General features: G+C 50.8%; 1 protein-coding gene across 1 annotated transcript; it reads left to right on the forward strand.

Moving 5' to 3' along the window:
* Positions 1 to 1,027: 1,027 nt before the first annotated feature.
* On the forward strand, positions 1,028 to 18,633 carry Nt5c1a (5'-nucleotidase, cytosolic IA). The gene is made up of 6 exons (XM_051171369.1): positions 1,028 to 1,519; positions 8,709 to 8,876; positions 9,218 to 9,347; positions 13,104 to 13,226; positions 15,991 to 16,175; positions 17,782 to 18,633. The coding sequence occupies exons 1-6, from the start codon at positions 1,394 to 1,396 to the stop codon at positions 18,169 to 18,171; spliced, it is 1,122 nt and encodes a 373-aa protein (XP_051027326.1). The 5' UTR covers positions 1,028 to 1,393; the 3' UTR covers positions 18,172 to 18,633.
* The last annotated feature ends 4,936 nt before the right edge of the window (positions 18,634 to 23,569 follow it).

Genomic DNA, 23,569 nt, shown 5'->3' on the forward strand with positions numbered 1-23,569 from the left:
TTTTTGTAATAAAACACCCCCGCCCCCCAACCCTCTATCCATATCCCAGTCTGGAAAAGGATACATCTGAATCTATTTCCCCCCGATCTTTTTCTTTTCCTCCTCCAAATCTATGCTACTGCTTTTCCAGGGGAGAAATCTTTATTTACTCTAGATAAAGGGCGGCACCCAAAGGATCCCATCCAAGCCCAGCTTACTGAGCTGGTGAGTTCACTGGGGTTATCTACCGGTGTGTGGGTGAGGGTTTTTATGTACAGGAATCTGGGCAACTCTGGAAATTGTATCACCAAAAAGCCCAGCACAGGTGATGACTCAGGAAAGCTGCAACTTTAGTGCAACTTGCAGGCAGCTACACCACCAAAGGTGCTCTCCTCTCCCGGAAGAGGTTTACTTTGCTATTTATATAATCGGGAGGGGACCCCAAGTATTTTAAATTCCTTGGGCTTCCTGGGTCTTGTAAATTTCTTGGGCCCCTGAGCCTCCCAGGAGGAAACCTCTACAGAAACAAAGTTTGCTTGATTCCTTCTAGGACACGGTGGAGGCTGGACAGAGTTCCACCCTGTCCTAGATCCCAGGAAAAGGATCTCCCCAACCCACTTCCTCTCCCTACCTCACAACCACCCCGAAGTTCATCACGCAGGACTTAGAAAGGCACGCCCTCTGCTGGCCAACAGAGGAGCTGACACAAACCCAGTTTCAGAGTCCCTAGGATTCGCTCTTGACTGCATCGCTAAAGAGGCGAAGATGCAGTCTCCTTGGATTCAAAAGACCCTTCGCCTGTGTATGAAAGATCTAGGCCCTACACTTCCCCCTACGTGTAATGAGACTCTCTGATCATGAACGGAGCTGTCCATTCACCACTTCTCCGGGTCCAAGGATGGACTGGTATTTGGAGAGAGGTGACTGATCGCGCAGGGTCCCAGGGTGCTGGCTGGCATCCGATGAGTTGGAGGCCTGTCAGTTTGGGAGAGGGCTTAGCTATTCATTTTCTGCTTTGGGAATCACCGTGTTAGGAGGGAAAGATATTGAGCTTCCTCCTCTCTCGGTGCTCTTGAATTTCATCCCCACAACCCTGAATCCACAGCACCCTACAAGCCCAGCTCCAGCCGGCCTGCTCCAGAAAGCAGCCGGCACCTGCCACCCATTTGCTTCAGCTGTGCATCTGCCAGGGAAACAGAGTTCGGCCTTGTCCTAAACGCCTGGGGGCGGCTTGAACCTGCCGGTCCCCTACCCCCGGCGGGCGGAGCGGGGCGGGCTCACTTGCAGTCCCTCCCGGCCCTGCCCGCTTATTTCTCCTGCCTGGGACGCGCCTCCCATCCACAACCCAATCCAGCGAGCTCCGCGTCTCCGCCGCCTCTTCTCCCGCAGGACCGGATCGGATCCGAACCGGAGCATGGAACTCGGACAGCCCCGAGAAGCCCGCGAACCCGGGCCGGGGGCAGAGACCGCCGCGGTGTCGCACTGGGAGGAAGCCAAGACTTTCTATGAAAACCTCTCGCCCAAGAAGAAACCTAAATCGGTAAAAGCAGGGCTTGGGTTTGGGGGACACGGGAATGGCCACTTTCAGGAAGGGGTCGCAAGCCCTCTGAGAAGGGATTTCTGGAACCCCTCCCGGAGAGGACATGGTTTCTCCGCACTAGAATGTGTCCGGCAGTTGGCTCGGGCTCCAGTTTTATTTTGGGAGCTCAGCTCTAGTGGCGGTGGATTTTCCCCCCAATCCTGGGCTCAGGTTCCATGCCAGGATCCCCCGCCCCTATGCTGTCATCAGTGGCCTATCCCCTCCCTGCGCTGGCAGCCCTGCATGCGCGGACCGCACTTGTTGGCAGAGCAGGTCAGCAACCAGGGTAGCCGCGCTCTGAGCTCAGTAACTCGACTCTGGAACCTCGGCTGTTCACTGTGCTCTCAGGTCTTCAGCAACCTTACAGCCAGCCAGCTCGGCTTCCGAACCCAAGCTTGGGCCCTTGGGCCCTAACTGCAGACCCAGGCCCCTGGGAACCAGACCGCTCTCTCTCTCTCTCTCTGCATCTTAAAGGAACTGCTGCTTACTAAGCTCTAAGCTCCTGAGGCTGGGCTTTGCACCTTAGACGTTGCTTCTGATTCGTGGTGGCACTAACAAACAGGAATCTCAGCGGTGGCATCAGCCCTTTGTAACCTGACACAGAGGCAAGAATTCCTCTTCCTATATTGGGCAAGTTCGTGATACCTTAGCCTTGTTCTCGCCACCACCTCAGATCTGAGAGCTTGGATAAGGGATTGAGAATAGAAGCTGGCCCGGGGGCATTACTCAAGGACCTCCAGTCTGACCTTAAAGCAGTCCACTGCTTCACTCCATCCTGGTGACCGATAGAGTAAGCTGTGCCCTGCCTGTCTCAGGAGTTTTGCAGCGCGCCCATGGAGACTCTAGAGCAGGTGGATGCTCAGGTAAACCCCCACAGCATGCTGAGGGAGCACTGGGGAGGGGGTGGCAGCCACCAGGATGACTTTGGGGAAATGACATTTGAGCTGATCTTAAAACTTCTGTGGATGGGGCTTCCTAGGGGCGGGGGTGGGGTGGGGTGGAAGAATGGGTGAAAAGCAAGGTGCTGTCTTTGAAGCCGAGGACCTTGTACAGAATCCATACTGAGTGGGAAATGCAGGATCATTGGGGGTGGGCGGGAGGGGGTACATGTTACAAGGATTCACAAGGCTCCCAGTTCATGGACAGCTCTGACTGAGTACTTTGAGAAGGAGCCTGGACCTTATTTAGTGGGGTTGAGGCTTTGACACTGGGTTCTCTGGAATTCTTCAGACCTGTGAATCCAATTTCATTCTTCCTTAAAAACAAAAACAAAACCAAAAAACCTTTAAGTATTTAATGGTGCAAACCAGGACTTTCTCAGGACTGTGCAGAAACATACTGTTGGCTGGATACGGAAGCTAGTCTGTGGTCGCGCCCTATCTCCTGCTTTCGAACGTGTTGCTATCCAAACTGTTGTTTTCATTGCTTAGCTTTGTGACATATACATTCACGTGGGTGGGTAGATATCAGATATGAACCATAAAGTAGACTTAAAGCAGTTATATTGTGAGCTTACCCATATTGGGGGTTCTGCCTAAGAATTCATTTGACTAAAAAGGTCAGCCGACCTTTAGAAATATGAAAATCATAATGGAACCGTTGTTGTAGGGCTCCTTTTGAAAATTCTTTAGCGGGGATTAACTTGCTTCCACTTTCATTTCATAAAGCTCACACTGGGGCCGTTTATCAGGTAGATTGGAAGGGGCGGGTCTAGTAGCAGTTACGCTAGCAAGATAGCAAAGCTGGACTAAACGTCCCCAGCCTGAGGGACAGGGAAGAGATGAATGCTGGAAAACAGGAGTGAACCCTCAGTGTGCAAAAGTTTATTTCCTCCCCAAGCATCAGAGAACCAGGCCATGGTCAGGCATGGCCCCCTCATATGCCCTTGAACCCTAGTCTGATTAGGTGACATTCCCAGATCCTATCCTTCCTGTCCAGAGCCCCTCTTCCCACAGGCTATTTTGGGGGCTGTAAGCCTCATGGGCCCCATTGGGGCCTGGATAGACTCGTTTTCATTCCCAAGAGCTTGAGTAAAATATTTAACCTCGTGAAGGCCATCAGAGGTCCTCACCTCTTGAGGGCAGAGGCCTTCACCCGGAGCAATCCTGTCCCCCTCACTCCCAGCATCCTGTGTCCTTCCACCAGAAATAACAGTTTCCTTGGCTACATTCCTATCTTGAGTGCAATAGACAGATCTAAGTGGGAGCTCCTCGGGCCGGACAGTGGTGCTGGGCTGGCCTCTGCTAACTCACCGCAGCCATCAGCCTACATCTCAGAGAGCTGGCAAGACCACTGCTCCCTACAGCTCAGTACTTCCAAGCTGAGCCCCTGGGTTGTTCCGACCCAGTTCCTACCCTGGAATGGCCTCTCTGAGTCTGGTGCACACATGAGTTGGATGTTTAAAAAAAAAAAAAAAAAAAAAACCTGGCCAGGCATAGAGGGTCAATTCTACAAGGGCTCGGCTTCTCCTGGCTCTGGACAGACCTTGTCACCTGTTTTATCTTAGACCCACTTGGAGGCTGGGCAACCTACAGGGGCTTGTGTTCCCAAGGGCCACCTCATTTATGTTGTGTCAGAGTGAGTAGGAGGCAGGGTCCTGTCCTGGGGACTGTCATTTTTCAGGGGAGGAGCATCCCACCATGGAACATCATAGGATGAGGAAACAAGGCTCCTTATGTTTCTTCCAAACATGGGTAGAAAGGCTGGGATGTGTAAAGGGAAGTTGCTGAAGCAACAAAAGGTAAAGTCTTCTGGGAGGCTATTACATGGGCAGAGGCCAAACCAGAGGCTAGATACTTGACATCTCAACCTGACTTTATGTGAATGATGCCCTGAACCTCTCTAGCCCTATTTCCTCATTTGCAACAGGGAAGTAGACACTACAGGGGCCAAGGCAATCAATATATTTTTTTTCTTTCTCTTGCAATGGCTAGGAATGGGGTCTCGGGGATTCTGGGTAACTTACCGCAAGGAGCCTCGAGGCTCAGCAGCGTGGCAGGAGCTCTGGGACAGAAAGTGAAGAACGAGGTTTTGGCTGGCTGCATGGTCTGGAGCCAGACTCAGAGCCTGCTCGGAGTGGATGGAGGGAAATGGGCTCCCTGTCTTCGCAGAAATAACAGCTCTGGCCCCAAGGTTCCCAAGTGTTGATGGGGTTGAGAAACGCCCACCCCAAGAACATGCTGACACACAGGCGGTCAGAAACTGGCAAAACCATTGGGTTGAGCATCAGAAGAGGGATGCCTTCGCCACTGTCATCTTCCATTGGCCTTGCTGCCCATCTACACAATCTTTTATTTTTTATTTTTTTTTTATGTACATTGGTGTTTTGCGTGTATGTTTGTGTTAGGATGTTGGATTCTCTGGAATTGGAGTTCCAGGCAGTTGTGAGCTGCCATGTAGGTCCTGGGAATTGAACCTGGGTCTTCTGAAAGAGCAGCCAGTGCTCTCAACCACCAAGCCATCTCTGCAGCCCCCACCAACACCATCTTGATTAAAGTTAAAAGCCAAATACAAGCTGTGTGGCGCACACCTTTAATCCCAGCTCTTGGGAGGCAGAGGCTGGTAGATCACTGTGAGTTTGAGGCCAGCCTGGTCTACAAAGGGAGTCCAGGACAGCCAGGGCTACACAGAGAAACCCTATCTCGAAAAATAAAACAAAAAAAAAACAAAACAAAACAAATACAAGCTGTGGTCAGCTACACAACTTTGTGGAACTTTTTGGTTTTTTCCATTCTCATTTTTGAGAGGCTTTGAGGCTTCACTGGCCATTATCCACGGGAAACTGCTTAAATTCCTTAAAGTTAAGTGAATCTAGGAACCAAGGAGATGGCTGCATCAGTATAGTGCCTGGTGCACAAAGCACAAGGAACCTGAGTTTGCATCTTCAGCAGCAACATAAAAGCCATGTGTGACGGTGTGCCCGAGTCAGTGGGTAGAGACAGAACTCTGAAGCTCAGAGCTCACTGAGTAGGTCAGCCAGTGCCTCAGTCAGTGTGCTCCAGGCTTAGTGAGAGATCCTGCCTCAAAAAAATACAGTGGAGAGTAATGGAGAAAGACACCTGACATCCACTTCTGGCCTCAACACACAAACATGCACTTACATATGCATACACTTGTTTTGTTGTTGTTTTTGTTTGGTTGGTTTTGGCTTTTTGAAGCAGAGTTTTCTGTGTAGCCCTGGATGTCCTGGACTCGCTTTGTAGACCAGGCTGGCCTGGAACTCACAGCCATCTGACTGTCTCTGCCTCCCTGAGTGCTGGGGCTAAAGGTGTAGGCCACAGTGCCAGTCTTTTTTTTTTTTTTTTTTTTTTTTTTTTTTTAGTTTTTTGAGACAGAGTCTGTGTTATCCTTGGCTGTCCTGGAGTCGCTTTGTAGACCAGGCTGGCCTTGAACTCACAGTGATCCACCTGCCTCTGCCTCCCGTGTGCTGGGATTAAAGGCGTGCGCCACCACCGCCCAGCTAGAACTCAAATCTTTATCATCAGCAGTCACATCTGAAGTTGCTGCAGAATCACACTGCACAGTTTACAGAGCATTTCCATGAAGTCTTCTCGAGCTTTCCAGGTCGCAGAGAAGAGGTGTCCATGTGCTCCCTGCACACCCATACTCGGGTATTTCTCAGAGATTAAGAAGGGTCCAGCATGCTGATTGCCCATGGTGGTTTTCCCCTCCCCCATGTTCTAACGGATGCAGGGAGTATCTGTATGGATGAGCCAGAAGCTCTTTGGGGACAGAAATCAAGCCTGTCTTGCTTCCTAATGTGTCGCCATCTTTGCATCACTCAGTGCTGCCAAACAACCGGAGCCCAGCTGTGGGTTGAGTAAATCATTCCCAAGATGACCATGAACAAGCTGGAATGATAGCAATGTCCACCTAAAAGTCTTGGCTTCAATCTGAGCTCCCCCTTCTCACCTGTAAAGTAGGGATCATGACCCTATGACTGTCCCAATCACAGAGAAGTGGTGTGCATGAGTTTCCTGCACACCCAGATTCTGGTCTTCCCCAGAAATCCATCAGGGCCCAGCTGCTGTCCATGGTGCCTTGCTCCTTGCTCCTCTCCTCATCCTATCAAAGTCAGGCATCTTGGTCCATTCGGGTTGCTATGTCAAAGTGCCACAGACCTTGCACTTTGGGAGGCTGGGTGTCCAAAATTAAGGAGCCAAAAGACTAGGATCATCGAGCTGGGCGTGATGGTGCACACTTTTAACCCCAGCCCTCAGGAGGCAGAGGCAGGCGGATCACTGTGAGTTTGAGGCCAGCCTGGTCTACAAAGTGAGCCTAGGACAGCCGAGGCTACACAGAGAAACCCTGTCTCGAAAAACAAACAAACAAACAAACAAACAAAAAACAAAAGAGACTAGGGTCATCTTTCTCATTTAAAGATGGGCAGCCTCTCACTGTGTCTTCACATGGTAGAACAGTTGGAGGGAAATCCTCGTGTCTTTTTTCTAAGAAAAGCCCTAACGACTCAAAGGCTCTGCCCCTTAATACTATGACATTCAAGGTTACAGTTCAACATGAGCTTTGGGGGTGATGCATTCAAATGTAGCATCTGGGAAGCAGTGCCAAGACCCTCTAGTGAGGAGACCCCCCTTGGTATCCAGCCCCTACCCTATCCTTCTGGGCTCGTCTACACTCTCTCCTGCCCTGGCCTCTGTTCGCTTTAGTCAAGGCTTCCAGTTTGAGTTCACCAATCCTTGTGGCCTCTTCCTTCAAGGTCTTCCTCAAAGGTCTCCAATCCCCCTAGTGATTTCCCCTGCAGCCTAATCATTGAGACCTTGCTCCCACCTCTGTCATTTGTACCCATCCCTTTGCCTCTTAGTTCTGTTTGCCTGGCTTCTCCCCTATCCCCTGATGAGCCCTAGGGGCAGGATCTGAGTCACGTCCTCCTACCAGAAGCCTTCCTTGGCAGAGCTGGCTGAGAGGAAACTCCACAGAGGAACCAACTGAAGTGGAGTCCCAGAGCGAGAGCAGGAGCTGACTGAGCAGAGGGTGTGGGAAATAGCACTGTGAGCAAAGGAACCTCTTGTTCAAGAGTCGGGGGGCATCCAGGTGTGGTGGCGCACACCTTTAATCCCAGCACTCCGGAGGCAGAGACAGGCAGATTGCTGTGAGTTCGAGGCCAGCCTGGTCTATAAAGCGAGTCTAGGACAGCCAAGGCTACACAGGGAAACCTTGTCTCAAAAAACAAACAAACAAATAAACAAAAGAATCGGAGGGCAAGGGAAGATGTGCGGAGGAGATGCGAGGAAGGTAAGATGGGGCAAGACTCGGGAAGGGGAAGCCGAGAGTAGAAAGGAAATGGAGGTCCATGGCAAAAGACATCCTGCTCTGTAGATAGAGCTGTCCGCTTGACTGTATGCCACGGAAGAGGTGAGCTGTGATCACGTCTGCACTTCAGACAGATCCTCTGTCCATTTGGAGAGCGTGAGAGATGATCCTGGCCTGGGCTGTGGAAGAGAAGAGAGAAGTGGGTGAATTCCAAGCATGGGTAACTTGGACAGTTAATGGATTGGGGGAAGGGAGTGGGGAAAGAGGGCGGAGCATCACAAAGTGGTGAGCTGGAAGAGCAGATGGTAGTGCTGAGCACAAGAGGAGGCAAGTGGGGAGAGAGGCTGGGTTTTGGGGTGAGGGTGGGGGGATTTCAGCCTCGGGCACTGTAAGTTGGAGTGTCTGTTGGTATGTTGGTTGTCTGTTGGTTGACTGGGGCAGTTAGATATGTGAGTCAGGAAACAGACCGAGGTTTAAAAAAGATTTAAAAAAAAAAATTCTTATATAATTACTGTGTTTCTGGGCACTAATTTCTTCCTGAGGGCCTGCAGCTCTTCTTTCACAATGGAAACCATTTGAGAGTCATCTTAGTGTGGTCCTACGTTGCCTACATACACTGTACTCATTTTTCTCTGGTGTCCAGATGGCCAACCATATTATAAGCTTCCGGAGGGCACGCCCCTCCCTCCCATCACACTCCTAAATAGGGAGCCAGTCTCCAGCAGGGTCCAGCCTGGAGTCTGCCTCTTCCCCAAGCTGACTTTCTTAGGAGCAGAGCCTCCGCCTTCTCCACATCCCTGGGTCCAGAAAGAGCTTGCACAAGTACCCCTGCCTCGGGCTGAGACTGAGTGCCGGCCTGTCTTTACTGTCCCTCTTACAGCCGAAGCCTCAGAATGCAGTCACCATCGCTGTGTCCTCACGAGCCCTGTTCCGCATGGATGAGGAGCGGCGGATCTACACAGAGCAGGGTGTGGAGGAATACGTGCGCTACCAGCTGGAGCACGAGAGTGAACCCTTCAGTCCCGGGCCCGCCTTCCCCTTTGTGAAGGTGAGGGGGCAGTTCCTGAAGCCCACACGATGCCGTTGTAACAAGCTCTGCCTGGTAGAGGCAACCCCGTCACTAGCGGACAGAGCCTTCGTGGGAAGGGGCCCCAGGATGGGTAACCAGCTTGAGGAGCTAACCCCTTCGCCCACCTGTAATGAAGTGCCTCTGGGTAGTGAGCAAGCCGTGGTGATGGTGGAAAATGGCATCAGAAGATGGTGGTGTGCACAGATCTCATTCCTAAGCCAGCCAGTCCCTAGCCTCCCGTCTCCTTTCTCACTGGGTCCCTGGCCACCAGCTCCACTCATCAGTCCCTGGGACTCTGGAGTCTGCTCTCTCCCTTCCAGGCCCTGGAGGCTGTGAACAAGCGACTTCGGGAGCTTTACCCCGATAGCGAAGATATCTTTGACATTGTCCTCATCACCAACAACCATGCTCAAGTGGGAGTTCGTCTCATCAACAGTATCAACCATTATGGTAAGCATGTGGCAGGTGGTCATGGGATGCCCCTACCACACACACTCCCTGTGGGACGCCGCACCTTCACAGGGATCAGGCTGGGTCAGGCTATTCTGCCGTTCTAAACCCAGCGATGTGCTACTAGCCTGGTATTCCATTGTACCATATTTTTTAGCCTGTTCTTTTAAAACAAATAAGGCTGAGGCTGTAGTCCAGCTGGTGAGAGTGCCCGCCTAGCAGGCAAAAAGCCCTGGATTCACTCTCCAACAGTGCATTGAATAAGCCAAACTATGGTGGTACATGTACATAATGCCTTCATTCAGGAGATGGGGAAAGAAGTCAAAGTCTTCCTATGCTGCATAGTGAGTTCAAGGCCAGCCTAAGATACATGAGGTCCCGTTTCAAAACAAACAAACAAACAAACAAACAAACAACTGCACGTGTGGCTTAATTGGCAGAGGGCTTGCCTGGCATACATGGAGCACTGGGTTGGATCCCCAGCACCACATTAAAACACAAACAAGAGCCAGGGACAGTGTCCCACTCCCTTAATCCCACCACTCAGGAGGCAGAGGCAGGCGCATTGCTGTGAGTTCCAGGCCAGCCTGGTCTACAAAGCGAGTCCAGGACAGCCAAGGCTACACAGAGAAACCCTGTCTCGAAAAACAAAAACAAAACAAAAAAACCACAAAAACAGCAACAACAGCAACAAAAAAAAACCACACAGAGACACAAAAGCTGGGTGGTGGTAGCTTATTCCTTTAATCCTAGCACTGGGAGGTAGAGGCAGACATATCTCCGAGTTCAAGGCCAGATATCTAGGCCTACACAGAGAAACATAGTCTTGAAAAACCAACAACAAAAAGTTATCCTGGCATACAAACCTGCGATTCCAGCACTTGTGGCGTCGGTGAAATGGAGGCAGAAGGATCAGTAGTTCAAGCACAACTTCAGATATGTGTGACCCTGTCTCAAAATAAAATGTAATAATAAAATAATGCTGTGTGTGGTGGCCGACACCTTTAACCCCAGCAAGCCTAAGGTAGGTGGATCTCTGAGTTTGAGGCCAGCTTGGCTTACAAAGTGAGTTCCAGGAGAGTCCAGGGCTACACAAAAAGAAACCTTGTCTAGAAAACAACAACAGCAACAAAAACCTGTACAAACCAAACCGAACCAAGCTGATTTGAAACGCTGCCAGTTTTCAGGGGAGCCTCTGTGGCTGATTTCCGGCTATCTGGTTGACCAACATAACTGGCTCATAAAATCCCTGAATATTTAATAACCGACTCTTAAAAACCGGCACAAGCCAGCCTCAGCCCACACTGGCCCCACTCCGTGTGTGACTGGGAAAGGTGTTTACTGCCTCCATGCCTCAGTTTCCCTTCCTGTAGGAGTAGCATGCCTCACCAGGCTAACCGGAGAAGCGGGGCCAGCTCAGAGTGAGAGGGCAGTGTCTGTTTGGTCCAGTTATGATTGCAAATACTGGATCCCTGAGCAAGCTTCCAGCGAGGTGAGTACTTTGTCCTTTCCAGGACTCTGAGCCACAGAGCAGGAAGGAAACGTGGACCTAGAAAGGCCAGAACCCAAGTCTTGGCATTCTCTCTTGGGCTTGGGTTCTCCCTGGACCATGTAGGCCCTTTACTCTTCCTTAGCCAGCTTATTCCTTTGTTGTCGTCTGTAACTATAGTTCAAGGACATTTGAACACTTACAGGCTGTCTTCTGGCTTCCACGGGCACACAGTGCATAGATACATGCGCAGGCGAAACACCCAAACACATAACGGGGTGTTTTTTTGTTTTGTTTGTTTGTTTGCTTTTCGAGACAGGGTTTCTCTGTGTAGCCTTGGCTGTCCTAGGCTCGCTTTGTAGATCAGGCTGGCCTCGAACTCGCAGCGATCTGCCTCCCAAGCGCTGGGATTAAAGGCCCAGCTTACATAATGTTTTTTAAAAAGGGAAAATCAGGGGCTGGAGAGATGGCTCATTGATTAAGAACACTGGATGCTCTTCTAATGGTCCCGGGTTCGATTCCCAGCACCCATATGGCAGCTCACAGCTGACTGTAACTCTAGTTCCAGGGAGTTTGACAGCTTCACACAGACATACATGTAAGCAAATCACCAATGCACATAAAATAAAAATAAAAATAAATAAGTCATTTTTTAAAAATGGGAGAGCCAGGTGCAGTGATCACACCTGTCATCCCAGCACTCCAGAGGCAAAGGCAGGTGGATCACTGTGAGTTTGAGGCTAGCCTCGTCTACAAAGTGAGTCCAGGACAGCCAAGGCTACACAGAAGAAACCCTGTCTCAAAAAAGCAAAAACAAAAAACGGGGGGATGCTACCACCAACACCAACCCCCCCATATTTACAGCATTTCAAGCAGCCAACAACCCAGTTAGGTGTTTATTTTGTTTTAATTAATTTTGATACAGATCTTACTATGGACTCCAGGCTGGCCTTAGACTTGAGAGCCTCTTGCCTTAACCTTACCAGTACTGGAATTTCAGACATTGGACACATTCGCTCTCTCTCCAGTTTTGTTTTTTCAGTGTTTTTGTTATGTTTTTTTGGAGACAGGATCTCTCTATTTAACTCTAGCTATCCTGGAACTCACAGAGTTCTGCCTGTCTCTGCCTCCCAAGTGCTTGGATTAAAAATACATGTGCCACTCTACTTGGCTTCACTTCCTTTCTTTTTTTTTTAAATATATTTTTATTTAATTTTAATTTATGTGCATTAGTGTGAGAGTGCCAGATCTTGGAGCTACAGACAGTTGTGAGCTGCCATGTGGGTGCTGGGAATTGAACCCAGGACCTTTGGAAGAGCAGACAGTGCTCTTAACCACTGAGCCAACTCCCCAGCCCCACTTCCTTTCTTTAAAAAAAGAGAAAAATTAACTTGTATGCATATGTACGTATGTGTGTACGTGAGTAAATGCCTGTGCAAGGGCAACTTTGAAGGTCAATAGAGGTATCAGATTCCTTGGAGCTGGAGCTACAGACAGTTGTGAGTTGCCATGTGGGTGCTGGGAACTGAACCCGGGTCCTCTGGAAGAGCAAGCAAGCGTCCTTAACCACTGAGCCATCTTTCCAGATCCTAGTCACTACTTTAAAAGAAAAAAAAATTTTTTTAAATTTATTTTGGGTTCTGGGGAATGAAACCAGGGCCTCTATAAGCTATGTGCGTGTTAGCCTCCTGCTGGCATTTTTTAACACCGATGTCCGAGTCACTGAGTACGAGGGTGTTGATGACAGTATTCAACCACCTGTGTGATCGATCGATGCTGAGCAGTCAGAAGAGGCAGCACTCAGTGCTTGAACCAGGGCCCTGGAGGATCCCTGCGGTGTCAGATGTTAACTCTCCCCCCCCTGCCCCCCCTTTTGGACTGTAAGGAGAATAGCAGTCGTGCATAAGAGACCTAGGTGGTAATGGTAAGTCAATAGGCTTGTCAGCCAGCAACTATTTCACAGCTTTTGCAGCTGTGGGACCAAGCTACCCAGGTTCACTCTGATTGGCTCAGCTGGGTCCAAAGAGTCCGCCCCTATCCAATCAGCTACGACCAGGAAGACAGGGTCTCCAGGCTGCCTTTTGAGGCTGACTAGGTGGGGATGCCACAAGCCAGGCCTTTGATGAGGACAGAGAGGCCTGGAGGGGGTAATATTAGGCTGAAACAGAGCCACTCTGCGCCCTTCACCGCTCCGACCAGGCACAGAGAGACCATGACGGGGTATCAAGTTTGACCCTGGCCTCATCTGGGACTCTCTACCTCCACAGACCTGTTCATTGAGCGATTCTGCATGACAGGAGGGAACAGCCCCATCTGCTACCTCAAGGCCTATCACACCAACCTCTACTTGTCAGCTGATGCAGACAAAGTGAGAGAAGCCATTGACCAGGGTAAGTCAGAATGAGGAGGGAGAATATTGAGACACTCCCCCACATGTAAAGGGGTCCTGGTGGTGAGAAGCCTGGTCCTGAAACAGTTACCAAGGTAACTGTGTGGGGGAACTGTGCACGCATCGCTATGACCTGTCTTGCACCGTGAAAACCATGTCCTGCCCCATCCCCTTCCCCTCCTCCTGCCCTGCAGATTCACCAGCATCACCTAGGCTTCTGTTTCCATGGGAACTTTCCCTCCAACCCAGAAAGCTACTGCCTTTTAAGATTCTCTGGGCTGACAGGAGTTCTGAATCCTGTGTGGCCAGGAAGCTTCTACCCATCCCTGAGCCAATAAGGAGATCCATGTTTCATCCCTGAGCCAATAAGGAGATCCGTGTTTAGCCAGCCTCAGAGGGAGACTTTCAAAAACAGCGGGGCGGGCCAGTGCTAAGGTGACACTAGGGGACTCAGCTGTAAAACCCAGCCCATGTGCCCCATGCAAGGGGCAGTTTGGTGTGACAGCCACAGTCTCAGTCCTCCCAACAGGAATCCATAGAAGAGGAAAGACGGACTGTCCGTTTGCCCGGATGTGGACTCAGGCTGAACACTCAGAGTCCCTCTGTCCCTTCTGTGTTGTCCCTTTGTTTGTGAAGCTTTCTTTTCTTTTCTTTTTTAAAGATTTATTTATTATGTACACAGTGTTCTATCTGCATGTAACTCTTGCAGGTCAGACGAGGGCACCAGATCTCATTATGGTTGGTTGTGAGCCAACATATGGTTTCTGGGAATTGAACTCAGGACCTCTGAACCACATCTCCAGCCCCTTATGAGGCTTTCTTTAACCAGGACCTATGGGGCATTCCCCTAGACACACCGCACCTTTTGGTTGAGATCTGGGGACATATATATATATATATATATATATATATATATATATATATATATAATATATAGAGAGAGAGAGAGAGAGAGAGAGAGAGAGAGAGAGAGAGTGTTTTGTTTTTCGAGACAGGGTTTCTCTGTGTAGCCTTGGCCATCCTGGACTCACTTTGTAGACCAGGCTGGCCTTGAACTCACAGGGATCCGCCTGCCTCTGCCTCCCGAGTGCTGGGATTAAAGGCGTGCGCCACCATGCCCGGCCTACCTAATATGTGTGTGTGTGTGTGTGTGTGTGTGTGTGTGTGTGTGTGTGTGTGTGGGCGCGCGCCTCTGTGCAACTGGAATTTGGCCTCTGGTCTAGGGACAGAAGAGTGGTTACCTGGTTGACAGAGCTGAGAAGGTATGTAGCCTGATTCTCAGGACCAGGACCTATGGGGCATTCCCCTAGACACACCGCACCTTTTGGTTGAGATCTGGGGACCAATATATATATATATATATATATATATATATATATAGAGAGAGAGAGAGAGAGAGAGAGAGAGAGAGAGAGAGAGAGAGAGAGAGAGTGTTTTGTTTTTCGAGACAGGGTTTCTCTGTGTAGCCTTGGCCATCCTGGACTCGCTTTGTAGACCAGGCTGGCCTCGAACTCACAGGGATCCGCCTGCCTCTGCCTCCCGAGTGCTGGGATTAAAGGCGTGCGCCACCATGCCCGGCCTACCTAATATGTGTGTGTGTGTGTGTGTGTGTGTGTGTGTGTGTGTGTGTGTGTGTGTGGGCGCGCGCCTCTGTGCAACTGGAATTTGGCCTCTGGTCTAGGGACAGAAGAGTGGTTACCTGGTTGACAGAGCTGAGAAGGTATGTAGCCTGATTCTCAGGACCTTGGGCCAGTAAAGCTACCATGAGGCCTGAACTGCTAGCTCTGGGAATGGCAGGAGCGGCCTTTGGAGACATAAGACTATTGAAGGGTCCTGCTGACTCTAACCTGAAGCCGTGGTCCCTGGTGGGCATCCTTGCATCCCAGAGGAACCCCTGGCTGCAGAAAGTCTATAAACATCATAGGGAGCTCCTGCTGCGTCCCGGGACCACGCGCACCATCTCACAGACTGAACCACAGTGACTTCAATGTACCTGCGTGTTTGGTGGTCATAGACAGGGTGTCCACAGCCACCCATCTCTGCTGCAGCCTGAGAGCTCAGCCTCATATGGACCTAAAAGAACCTTAATTTTACCTTGGCCCAGAGAAGATAAGTAACTTGGAATCAATTGTGAGGGTGTGACTGCACCTTAAAGTGTATTTCCTTGTCTGCTGTCCACAGAGGGACCCCCAAACAGAACAGTGACATAGGGGTCCTGTGCTTCCAGCCAAGACCGTCCACACCAGCATGGTCTTCAGGGTTAAAGATTTCACATTCCTTCATGCTGGCTGATAAAGAGCTCTTCAATGTCCTGCCCAAGGATGCCTCCAGAGCTCTCCACAAAGATGACATTAGTGAGGTAGCCTTTGGACGCTGATGGGGCCCTCACAGTGCTGCCTCAAAGCTATAGCCTGTTATGGCCAGTATCCACGTACTTTTTTTTTTTTTTTAATTATGTATACAGCATTCTGCTGGCATGTGTGCCTGACACCAGAAGAGGGCACCAGATCTCATTACAGATGAAGGCCACCGTATGGTTTGCTGGGAACTGAACTCAGGACCTCCGGGAGAGCAGACCGTGCTCTTAACCGCTGAGCCATCTCTCCAGCTTCTGTACTACCAGTTTTTAAATGCTTCCAATATGAGTCCTTGATAGGCTTGCCTTTGGTCCTGGTAGGACCAGTCTTAGAAGCCGCTGGAACGAGAACAGCGTGAGATACCATTTCCTGTGCCCAGGCAGACATCATTCACCTCTCTCTGACCAGGGATTGCCGCTGCCACCATCTTCAGCCCCAGCAAGGACGTGGTTGTGTCCCAGAGTCAGCTCCGAGTGGCCTTCGATGGGGACGCAGTACTCTTCTCGGATGAGTCGGAGCGCATTGTCAAGGCCCACGGGCTGGACAGATTCTTTGAGCATGAGAAGACGTATGAGAACAAACCTTTGGCACAGGTGCTCCACATTCCCAGAACCCCTGAGCGACGCCCCCCCCCCAGTGACCCCTCGCTCTCCACAGCCTCGCCTGACCTGCACTCCTGAACGCAGGGCCAAACCCAAGATAAGCCCACATCCCCACCAGACCCTCTAACCAAGACCCAAGCCTCCCCCCCTCTCTTTCTCTCTCTGTCTCTGTCTATCTGTCTCTCTCTGTCTGTCTCTGTCTCTCTGTCTCTCTCTCTCTCTCTTCAAGTCAGCGTTTCTCCGTGTAGCCCTGGCTGTCCTGGAACTTGCTGTGTAGACCAAACTGGCCTTGGATTTAAGAGTTCTGCCTGCTTTTGCCTCCTGAGTTCTAAACCTCATCTCTTAGCCCCTGGCTCCTCTCCAACCCTTCACTGAGTCCCACATCCTCATTTAAATGTCATTCCTCATCTCCTGGGGCCTCTAGAATCTCTCCGAGAGCCTGGCTGAAGCTTCTCTGCTTTGCTCCTCCATCACCCGTCCTGGGTTTTCAACCCTCTCTGAAGTTCCCACTCCTTCCAAAAATTCTGACACACACACACACACACACACACACACACACACACACACACACACACACCTGAATCCACTGGTTTTTTTTTTTTTTTTCCCTCCTGTCACCCTCGGCTCCTCTCTTGAGATCCCCTTCTGAGTAGCCCTTGTTTCCTTCACGGTGAGACAAGAAGGGTTCCCTACTTCACACAGCTCGGGGAGCCAGAGCTGTGGGGTCCATGGGACAACTTCTTGCCATGCCTTGATTAAGTGGCTCCGGGAATCTGACCTGCCCTCATATGTCTCAGTGGCTCTCTGAGAACAGAATGTGTCTTGGAGCTTGGTAGAAATTCCCCGTGGGTGGAGCAAAGGGATTCTCCAGTCCTTCTGGGAACTCCCAACTTGTGCTTTTATAGAAATCTAGGTGCCCAGGGCAGGACACTTCCCCCACTATGTGGGTAATAGAGACCCAGAACACTGCTTACTCCAGGTTAGCCAGTAGGACAATCCCCAGGATTTGCCTACCACTTTCCTTGCTTCCAATCGCTTTGAAAATGAGCTACATTCTTAACCATCTAGTTCGTTATTCACATGCCCTCAGTAGCTTCATCACTGTGGGCACTTCCCCTGACCCCAGAAAGCTTGAGCCCAACACCCTGAGCCACACATGTGTCTGTCCACAGGCAGGCTCATGCTCATTGTTTATACACTGGCCCATCTGGCCCAGATGTTCACAGAGAGAATAGAGTCTGTTGTGATTGGCAAGTGTCCATGTCATCATCATTAGCTAGTTTTAATTCCTTCTTTGCTGATGAGCACAGACACTACTCTTACAGAGCTGCAGGAGAGATCAACGCAGGAGACATAGTGGATATGCATAGCAACAGTTGCCCCTGGTTATGGTGATTCTGACACGGCCCCGGTCACATTAAGACAGACCCCAGACTTTAGGTACCGAGACAGCCCTGTATGCACCCAGGAGCCACAACAGGCAGAGCAAAACTTCCAAAGGACTTAAGGACTTCCCACCCCAACCATTGGTCACTGGGTGAGGGAGGGTGGCATTTAGAAGAGGTGAGTTAACAAGCGTCTCTGGTTTCCTCCACAGGGCCCCCTAAAGGGCTTTCTGGAAGCACTGGGAAGACTGCAAAAGAAATTCTACTCCAAAGGCCTTCGACTGGAGTGCCCTATTCGCACTTACTTGGTGACAGCACGAAGTGCAGCCAGTTCTGGGGCCCGGGTCCTCAAGACTCTGCGCAGCTGGGGCCTGGAGATGGATGAAGCCTTATTCCTAGCCGGAGCACCCAAGGGCCCTCTTCTGGAGAAGATCCGCCCACACATCTTCTTTGATGACCAGATGTTCCATGTGGCTGGGGCTCAGGAAATGGGCACGGTGGCTGCCCATGTGCCTTACGGTGTGGCCCAGGCCCCCCGTCGGGCCACTGCTGCTGCTGCTGCTGCTGCTGCTGCTGCAAAGCAGGCCCTAGGTGCACAGTAGCTGAAGCACCCTGCTCTAGTCTTCCTGGCACACTTCTGAACCTCATCTGGTGAGCTTTTCTGGCTCCTCTCCGTCCACCCTCCTGCATGCCACCCTCAGCCCCCTGTGCCAAGTCTCTTAGAAAGTTACGAAGACAAGGCCAGCATTCTCACAGACCCTCCTGGACAAGCACTGCCACGATCCTAGCTGGAAAAGCAGGACTCTGCAAGGTCGCATGGCTGTCGGGGAGAAATCGGTGGGACTGAGAGTGCTACAGTCAGAGAAGCCAAGGAAGGCAAAGGGCTTGGGATGAAAACGGTCTCATGTAGTGCAAAGAATACTGTGTGGAAAGGCGTGGACTTGACGTCCAAAGCAGGTCTGGCATGGACTGCATGACGCAAGTCCCTCTTTTTCAGAAACCTCTGTTTACCCCCATCTCTTAGGTGGTTTTCAAGCTGTTTTGTTGTTGTTGTTGTTTTGTTTTGTTTTTTAACCAAAGAAGCTTGCTTTTATAAGATTGTGTGCTAAATTAATCATTCTGTGCTGGGACTGCTAGTGCCTCTGGCACCTGTGTAGATGACAAGAGGACACTCTAAGTGAATGAATTACAAAACTGATGGGCCTTCGTCTGGCCTGAGCCAGGACATAGGCCAGATTCCAGCCCTTCGCCCCTCAGCCCGAGGCCCATCGAATGCACAGTATTCGATGCACAGGGATGCACAGCAGTTCTATCTATATCTTCCAGTGTTTGGAAACCACTGCACAGGACGGCCTGTTGCTTCCTGTGATTTGCTAACCTGAGCTGCTAGGTGGAAGGTTTGTGTGAAGAAACGAGGGGAGGAATGTAGCCCACATGCAAATCCTCTTCTAGCCAGCAGGGGGCACTGCAGGCTCTTCCCTGGAAAGGGCTTCAGCCCCTTACCGACTCTGGGTTTCCTTTGCCTTCAGCATTTAGGCAAAGTTCTGCTTGCCAACCCCGTCACCTTCCTCCGGGGTCTCCCAGTCCCTTGCACCCGCCATGCTATAAGGATGTTCTCTCAGCAGAGAAAGAGAGCTCTCGCCCCAGATTTGGAAAAAGCATAGGCTCTAAAGTGAGTACTTGTCCAGGCTGAGCCTGAGGGCAAGATGCTGCCGAGAGAATGTGGGAAGAGTCAGGTCTGACCTGAGACCCAAGATGCTGAGGAAGTGGTGGCTTAGAGAGGATTGATCTGAACATGCACCGACATGCTTCTGTTGCGGGTAGTGAGTAAAAGCCCGTCAGAGCTACCCTGGAGGTGATGACTGTGCAAAGGATTCTGGGACGAGCTGACCTCCTTGGGAGGTACCAGTGATTACTCCATATTTGCACAAATCTCTGCAGCCCTTTCTTCTCCACATGATGAGTGATGGTCCACCTCCTTCTTGACTAAGCATCCCTGACACTCAGAGGAAGGGCGGAAGAGTGGATAGTCGGTCCCCTGTGAAGACGAGAAGGGGTGAGCACACATGTACGCATTGATTGCCTGGCTCCCACGGGGATTTCATCAGTGACCGAAACCCGGAAGCATCATCAGAGGGTCGAGAGAGGAGCCTGGAGGTGGGATGGATGGCAAGCAGGGACTCAGGATCTGAACGACTACGTGGTCTAGACTGTGTTTCGGGGTGACATCTGCAAGGAAGAAAGGGGCACCAGCTTGAGCCAGAAGAGAAACGCTGGGCTGGGCTGGTCTTGTGCGTCAGTGTCTCTGGCATGCAGTCGCTGTTCCTGGAAGGCAGAGATGGATGTGAGGTAGACACCAACCACAGATGCTTTATGGAGTCACTGGCTCTATATTATTGCACCTAGAATGGCATAAAGTGAAGGTGGCTTTGCACGGGGTCATTTCCGTTGTTGTAGCCAGGAGCCTTCCAGCCCGCAGAGGAGGCCTGCGGGTAGAGCAAAGTGTGTAAGGGGCTTCCTCCAGAGATGCCTTGTGACCTAAAAACAGCTGCAAGGACATGAAAAAGGCAAGGGGGCAAGGGGGTAAGCTCGGCCTTGGGGTGCTTTCCATCTTTACTGCCTCACACAGTACCCCCTTGAGGACCCCCACCCCCACCCCCACCCCAAGGCTCACAGTCAGTGGTCACAAGAAGCTTGTAAGGATGTGCAGAGCACAGGCTCACAGAGTGTCCTCAGGCTGCCCAGTCAGAAAAGACCGGTGTACTGTGAAGACAGCACCAGATGTTAACAAATTTGGATTCTGGGAATACATAAAGTCTAGTGCCCATGACATGGTCATGAGTCCTGTAAATCTTCCCAGGTTTCCCAGGAAACAAGAATGGTACCATGGCAGACGCAAGAAGATAGGATGCAGTAAAGAGCTGTGTGTTTCACTGGAGCCACCATTAGCAGATACAGACATTGCTGGGCAGTGCAGAGAGACCCAAATTCTATTACTTGAAACCACAAACAAGCATCTCAAGCCTGGACAAAGGCTTTTGGAGCTGGAATAACAGGCCAGAAGTCCTGGGGGCTGGCTCTGGCTGCAGCCAGCCAGTCCTCCTGATGGTCTCAAGGGCCAGAGAGGAGCCTGGCAGCATGAAGCACTGTTTATTATGTTACCAGGAGATTTAAAAACCAGCTGAGCATCAAAGCCTCAGGCCCAGTCTCAGACTTGCACCACTGGGGCAGAGGAACCACCGCTCACAAAACACTGGACCCCTTTAGCTGAAAGTACCGCATCTCTGGGTCTGGCAGCACACTCCTCCTAGGCAGTCCCAGGCCCAGTGGAACTGCCACCCAGTAGGGCAGTAACTCTGTTTGTTATTAAGCATGGAGACTGCTAAGATTACTACAGACCTCCCTTTGGGGGCAGGGAGATGTAGCTGGACATCTGGCTCAGTCAGAAGAGTGCTTGCCCAGTGAATACGAAAGCCTGGATTCAAGTTACAGCATTGCATAAGCTAAGTATGATGGTACACACCTATAATTCCAACACTGGAGAGATGAAGGCAGGAGGAGCCATCAGAAGGCCAAGATCATCCTCAGCTGCAGAGCCAGTCCAAGGCCAGTCTGGGCGACATGAGACCTCATCACAAAAAACAAACAAACAAAAAACCTAGCAATCCCTCCCCTACATGATGGCCCAGCTACACCCCTTAGTATGAATGTAGCAGAATATCCTAGAAGGAAAATAGAAGCTAGCAAGAAGTTCAGATCCCAAACAGACTTGACGTTATGCCTCTGTTCAGTCGGCGTGTGTCATAAATCAAAGTGATGGTCAGATTATCAAAGCCCCACCGCCATCCAAACCCAGCCCCAGTGACATGTGGTAAATAGCTCTACCCCCAAGTCTCTGGGTGTCCCTTGAGACCCTCAGCTGCCCTGGCTCCTCCACTGGGAATGGACCTTCCTGTGATTCCGCCTGCCTGAGGATGTACCAGCACTGTCTCTGCTCTCTTGAGGGGTCCTGGCCGTACAGATTCAGGAGGCTCCCATAACTTACCCAAACCATCCAACTAGTAGATGTCAGAGCTACCCTCACAGTGGAAGGCTCCAGAAATGCACTACAAACATGGCAAGCTGCCCCATCTACTGCCACGGTGGATGTCACCATCCCATCATCATAATCCCGCTTACAAAGGCTGGACTTGGCCTTGGAGTCTTCCTTCGTCCAGCATTACGGGCAGCCGGTCCCCCAGCTGGCGGTGGCATGAAAGATGGAACCTAGTTTACTAACTGCCTTTGAGGACCGTTGCTTTCCATCAGGCATACAGTCTTTGATGTTCCTTCTCTGATGCTGGTGTAGCTTCAAGGAGGCCAGCCTCTCACCTGTCTCTAGGAGAATCAGTGGAGGAGAAGGAGGAGGAGGACTATTGGCCCCATGTCTGGAAGCTTCAGTGGAAAGGGTATCTGAGACAAAGGTGCAGGAACCTCTCCTGCCAGTAGGTGGCACTGCAGGCTGGCACTCAGCTGTGCCTGTAGTGCGTGACTTACTTTTGTCTCCTTCCTTGCTACTGATCACTGTACTAGACTCTCACAGGGAGCCACTCTAGCAGCCAAGAAAAGGGCTTCTGGTGCTCTGACAACGTTTGTGAAACATCTCCGGGTGATGAGCTGATGGCTCTCACCGAAAACCACTGTGATGGCGTGTATGGAGAAACACCTGTGAATGTGTGCCCCTGTACAGACTGAGTGTGTTTATGGGTCAGTGTGAGTAATGGCTTAGATTTTTCTGCTGATGACCCTGTGTGCGTGCTCATGTATGTGTGTCTGTGGCTCTGTATGTATCAGACAACGCTTGCAAGATTGGAGTGTGTAAAGATGGTTGTCTCTGTTATTTGAGGATCCGGGCCCCACAGACTAATGACAGCATCATTCCAGGAGACTGGTCCAGCATCACTTCAGGAGATTGGTCCAGCATCACTCCTGGGGACTGGTCCAGCATCCCTTCAGGAGACTGGTCCAGCATCACTCCTGGGGACTGGTCCAGCATCACTTCAGGAGACTGGTCCAGCATCACTCCTGGGGACTGGTCCAGCATCACTCCTGGGGACTTGTCCAACATCACTCCTGGGGACTGGTCTGGCATCACTCCTGGGGACTGGTCTGGCATCACTCCTGGGGGCTGGTCCAGCATCACTCCTGGGGACTAATCCTAACTACTCTCATCTCATGGGTGTTACATGTACATCTCACCCTCTGAGGCCAGATCTCTCAGTCTTCTCTAGCTTTCTGCTTCCGTTCCTCTTCTGTTGTCTGACCTCTCTGTCTCCTACCCCTGTGGCTCTGCAGCTTTGGGGAGGAAATGGCAGAATCCGCCTCCCCCGGATAGTGCCAGGGTTAATATGGTTTGATTAGGAGCTATCTTACAGCCACAACTAGGAAAACTGGCCCAGGCTGAATATGCCCTCACAGCTGCCTGCCAGTTCTCAAGTCTAGGCTTGTAGCTGAGACTGATCAGAAAGTTGTCAAGGTCCTCACAAACATACTGTGTGGGTGAGGGGCCACAAACCCTATGTCTATAGGAGCCACACAGCAGACAGGAGCACTGGGCTAGGTTTTGAAAATAAAAATAGCATTAAGAGTGCATGTAGTAATCTGGGTTGATGGGGCCTGGTGTTCCACCCTGTTTGTTTGTTTGTTTGTTTTCTGAGAAATTAGACATCTGAACTTACAATTATTAACAACCATTTCAATGTTAGAAAACATTGTACAGGCCAAAGGAAGCCTACGCTGTCAGCTAAATCCACCCCTCTGGTCTCCAGTTTGCTCCAGCTGGCCCCAGGCCAGTGAAGTACGATTCTAGACCCAAGTAACTGAGAATGGAAGGACATTACTGTCATAACCACAGCTTGGGGTCTTCAAGAGATCTTGGAGATGATGCTAAACATCCCCCAGCGTGTCCTAAATGTTTGGGTATAAGATGGGCACCTCTTATCCCAGCACTAAGGAAACTGA

Source organism: Acomys russatus, chromosome 29 (assembly GCF_903995435.1).
Source record: "Acomys russatus chromosome 29, mAcoRus1.1, whole genome shotgun sequence".
In the NCBI taxonomy this organism is placed as follows: domain Eukaryota; kingdom Metazoa; phylum Chordata; class Mammalia; order Rodentia; family Muridae; genus Acomys; species Acomys russatus.

Excerpts from the sequence above, each read along its gene's own strand:
- Nt5c1a (XM_051171369.1), top strand. The coding sequence starts at position 1,394 with ATGGAACTCGGACAGCCCCGAGAAGCCCGCGAACCCGGGCCGGGGGCA. Across the intron at positions 8,877-9,217 it reads CCGCCTTCCCCTTTGTGAAG|GCCCTGGAGGCTGTGAACAA; the intron begins GTGAGGGGGCAG and ends TCTCCCTTCCAG. Across the intron at positions 13,227-15,990 it reads GAGAGAAGCCATTGACCAGG|GGATTGCCGCTGCCACCATC; the intron begins GTAAGTCAGAAT and ends CTCTCTGACCAG.